Source organism: Mus pahari, chromosome 2 (assembly GCF_900095145.1).
Source record: "Mus pahari chromosome 2, PAHARI_EIJ_v1.1, whole genome shotgun sequence".
NCBI lineage: Eukaryota > Metazoa > Chordata > Mammalia > Rodentia > Muridae > Mus > Mus pahari.
In genome coordinates, this window is record NC_034591.1 from 135,254,873 (window position 1) to 135,259,620 (window position 4,748).

At 40.2% G+C, this 4,748-nt stretch overlaps 1 protein-coding gene across 12 annotated transcripts in view; it reads right to left on the reverse strand.

Annotated features, from left to right (window-relative positions):
- The window catches only part of Erc1 (ELKS/RAB6-interacting/CAST family member 1), a 295,346-nt gene that overhangs the window by 152,993 nt on the left and 137,605 nt on the right, over positions 1 to 4,748 (reverse strand). For all 12 annotated transcript variants that reach the window (XR_003843179.1, XR_003843178.1, XM_029534691.1 and 9 more), the window contains one exon: positions 4,061 to 4,196. Coding sequence is in view for 10 of the 12 variants with exons in the window: in XM_029534691.1 (XP_029390551.1) it covers positions 4,061 to 4,196 (136 nt within the window). In the remaining 2 variants the exon portion in view is untranslated. The remainder of the gene's footprint in view (positions 1 to 4,060; positions 4,197 to 4,748) is intronic.

Consider the following 4,748-nt stretch of genomic DNA (forward strand, 5'->3'; position numbering starts at 1 on the left):
GGGGGGGGGGGGGTATAGGGAACTTTCGGGATAGCAATTGAAATGCAAATAAAGAAAATAATAATAATTATTATAAGTATAATAATAATGATAAAATAAAAAATATCATTAATATAAGCCAGGTTGAAACAAAATGGCAGTTTCTAGAGTCTAAATTAAATTGGTTGCTATCCAAGACTTTTTGCATTAAGAGATGCCAGGAAATAAAATGAATCATTAATCATTAAAATAAATAATTTGCTTCAGCCTAGAGCTGAGTGGAAAGCACAGGTACCAAGGGAAACAAAAGGAAAAGATTTCCAGGTTCTAGGCAAGCTCGTGTCAGCGGGCACCTACAAGAGCTGGAGGCAAAGAGCAAGCTTGGCTTGGGAAGGTGGCTTGAGATGTAGGATGTTCTATCTCTTAATGCCTGCTCTTTCTGCATGATATCTACATGTTTTTCTATAACTGAAACAGAGCACTCTTTTCCTTCTCAAGACTCTTCTATTCCAGACTTGTGCCCTGCTTTTATTTCTGCCCACCCAAGATCTAGGTACCCTGACATTTGTTTTCACTTTTCCCTTAAAATGACTCAAGGAAGCAAGGAAAAGAACAGGCTGATGCCACCCCTTTCCAGTGTCTTTAGGTTTTACTGTTTTCTATGTTTTCCATTCTTTAGATTACAAGACTAAATGTGGTGAATTATAAGGTGGCTTTTCTATCATGGATGCCAACAGACAGCCCTCTTTACAAAGAGAAACTCCTGAGCACTATGAAGGGTGACCCCTATCTGAGAAGTATGATATGGATTTACAGATTATACATTTGAGGAAAGGGGTCAAAGGAACCACTTAAGGGAGTATTAAAGCTTTGAACCACAAATAACCAGAAATCTCCCTGTACTATATAACCATTATATTATCCTAAAGCTTGATCTCTTGTTAGGAGGGAGAGTCCTTCTTAAGTTTTTCAGGCTTAGTCTGCATTTGCATGCAGGCCCAAACAACTGTGGGTCCAGGCTTCCAAGCAGTTATCATACCAAATCCAGTCAGGGAGGATCTCAGATAAGTAAAGACAAGTAAAGTACTTCTCACAGTCTGTTCTTCCATCATTGGTGCCGAATGTGACTTACCCAAGATCCTATCAAATTTAAGGTATCTAATCTTGGTTGTCAACTTGACTACGGCTGGAATCCTAAAACCCAAACAGCTGGGTATGCCTGGAGGATTTTCTTGATTGAATCGTCTGAGCTGGGAAGGCTGACTGACCCTCAGACTGGCTTACACCATCATAAAGAAGCAAGTGTTTGCTTTTTCTTACTTGCCTTCCTCTCACTAGCAAGTTCATCTATCCTGCTGCTGAGACATTCCCATGTTAGGATCAGATCCTATGTCTTTAGGATTCTACTGAGATGAAGAACTGAAACCCTTGGACTTTCTGTCAAGAGATGCCATTGATGAACTGGCCAGACCACGGCCTGCCTGTAATATATTTTATTTTAAGATCATTTTCAAAATTAACTTCCAGATTTCTCTATCATCCTCCCACATCTATCTCCTTTTTCCTGTCTTCACTGGGCTATCTCACGGACACTATAACTGTTAAAAATGGAATTGTTCTTTTTCCCAGACTAAATCAAATAACTCATTATCAGGCTCTGTCATCTTATTACCATTATATATTCAAATATCTAGGCCAAGATCCTAGGAATAACCCATCTCCGTGCCCATCCCTTCAATATACACTGTTCTTATTCATTCTCATTCCCACTATTACACCACAGGCCTACTAGAATGAGCTCCTGAAAGGAGGGATTTGCTCTGTCTTCTATGCTATTGACGGGTCTGCCACTCGATACTGTACACACTGATTACACTCATTTGTTCTACCCCAATGTTGTCAAAATACAAACTGGATCTGTCATCCTTTCACTGTAAACCCACTGTGGTCACTAACGTCCTTAGTGATCTGATCCTCACTTGCACACTCTACCTTACCTACTACAAGCTGGATGTGCAGCTTTTACACTGAGAACGACCCTTACCAAACCCATTCCCTCCACTCTTTACATTTACATTGCTGTTCTGCTTTAATGTAGGGCTGACTTTTCTAGGGGCACTTCCTAGAGTTGGTGTCCAACCACAGACTACCCTGTTTGCTTTCATGCATTGCTGCCTTTGCTTCCTTCCCTACTGCTGCAATAAAATATCTAACAGAAGCAGCATGAAGGAGTAAGAACTCATCTTGGCTCATAGTCTGAGCTACAATGTAGTCAGGGTACAGAGAGGGGCAAAGAAGTCAAGGCAGCAGAAAGTGGAAGCAGGTGGTCAGACTCCACCCACAATCACAGAAGCAGCAATAGATGCATGCCAGTGCTCAGCTCATTTCCCCATCTTACAGCCCCCACCCAGCAAATGCCCCTCCCACAGTTAAGTGCAACTGCTGAGGAAATACATCAACAAATATTCTAAATAAAACTGTATTCTGGATTTATTCTGTATTTGGGATTATTGGTAGTAAGAGTAAAAGATATCCCCCCAAATTAGTATTTTCCATCCATCAGATTCACATTTTGAAAAGGAGGAAGTATAGGAAAAGGAAAAAATTGCAATATAAAGCTTTGGCAAGGGTGAGAGGAATTGATAAGGTACATTTTCAAAAGCTGGTATAACTGAGTGAAAACAATTTTCTAAGAACTGTAAGCAGTAAATGTTGTATAAATGAGGAGCAAGAAAAAAAAAAGGATACCCACTGAACAACTGTCTAGAATGAAGTCACTCACTGTAAAGCCTCTATGTCCTCCTCCACATCTCTACAGTGGAAACTCTGTGATTACCAACTGTACAACACACACTGCACCATACCTAAGGAAAGCTGAGAGGTCAGAACAGCAAGGGGACGTAGATGGATCAGCAAATGCTGAGCATTCACTAAGATCTAAGCCTTCTTTCTAAAGTATTATGGCCATGAGAAAGAGACTATGCTACAGACATAGGCGATGCCACATTACAATCACTGCTGAGTCAGTCAGGGAGCTGGGGCATTATAGTACTTTAGTGCCTCTGCACTCAACTCCCCAACTGCTTTAGGCCTAACTTAAATACTAAGAATCTAATTGGCATTTATCACACTATAGATGCTACTATTATGATTAGACCTAGTTTAATTAAGGTGTGAATAACTGCACTCTTGTTGCTTTCCCAGAGGAGCTGGGTTTGACTGTCAGAACCCTCATGGAAGCTCAAAACTATCTGTAACTCAAGTTGTGTGGAATGTCATGCTCTCTTCTGACCTCCACATTCATACATGCAGGCAAAACACCCATATGCATAACAACATAAAAAGATAAATTAAAAAGTGGGTGCACACTTTTAAAAAACAGAAAGAAGGGGCTGGAGAGAAGGTTCTGTGATTAAGATCAATGGCTGTTCTTCCAAAGGACCTATGTTCAATTCTCAGTATTGACATGGTAGCTCACAGCTATATATAACTCCAGTATCAGGAGGTTTGACACCCTCTGAGGGCAACAGGCATACAAAAATGGTACACATACATGCAGGCAAAAGACCTATACATGTATAATAATAATAATAATAATAATAATAATAATAATAATAATAATAATAATAATAATTTACTGTTAAAAATAATAATTTTTAAACTTTAAAAGAAAAAATAGGAGGAAAAAACAAAGTCTGGATGGGGGGAGGGGGGAAAGGGGGAGACAGACCCACACAAACCAAAATTGCCAACGCACTTTAATGAATGGAACTGCCAGACAGTTGTACAAACAATCCTGAAGCTTTACTGTAACACACTCATTGGAATGACATTGAACTTACCAATTAAGTGTGATCAACTTGAAGCAAGATGACTCCTATGCTGAGGTATCCTCACATAGCTGTAGAATAAAACTTGCCTTTTCTATGTAAAAGCCATTCCTTTTTTGATTAACAGGGAGTCTAAGGGGCAGGCAGCAAGCAGGGTTAGAAAGGGAAAGAGGAGGGTACAGAGGCAGAGCGAACAGCAGATAATGGAGGGCCAGATCGTGGAGTGCACTCCTTCAGCCCTGGGCTCTGACCTGCAGTTGCTGAGAGCTGTCACTGAGACTGTCCTCCCTTCTGCGGGCCTCCTCCAGCATCTGTGCACTCTTCTTCTTCTCCACCTGTTCCTTGTGTTTCAGATTTGCTACCTTCTTATTCTGGTCTTTCACTTGCCTGTTGATGGAAAAGGAAGACAAAGCTTTTCATGTATGCACAAGAGGTATGTTTACTTACATGCTTGCCTGTGTCAAGGAGCATCTGAATAGCAACAAGATATTCCTGATGCAAATTCTTTTCAAAAATTCCAATTTTTTTCTGTCCAAGGTACCAAACTGTACACAATAATAATGCTGTAGTTTTCTAATGTAAATGTATTCTAGCACACACAATGAAATTGTCAAATAAAACAATTGCACAGAAGGGGGTGAAACACAGAAGCAGTTTCTTGGCATCAATATACTGAAATATTGGTTGGCTGATTAAGATATGATCTTGGAACACCATCACAATCATACGTTTATTAAATACTTCAAATACACAATAGGCAATGTCTACTGTATGTATGGATGATGTCTTAGTCAGGGTTTCTATTCCTGCACAAACATCAAGAAGCAAGTTGGAGAGGAAACGGTTTATTCAGCTTACATTTCTACATTGCTGTTCATCACTGAAAGAAGTCAGGACTGGAACTCAAGCAGGTCAGGGAGCAGGAGCTGATGAAGAGGC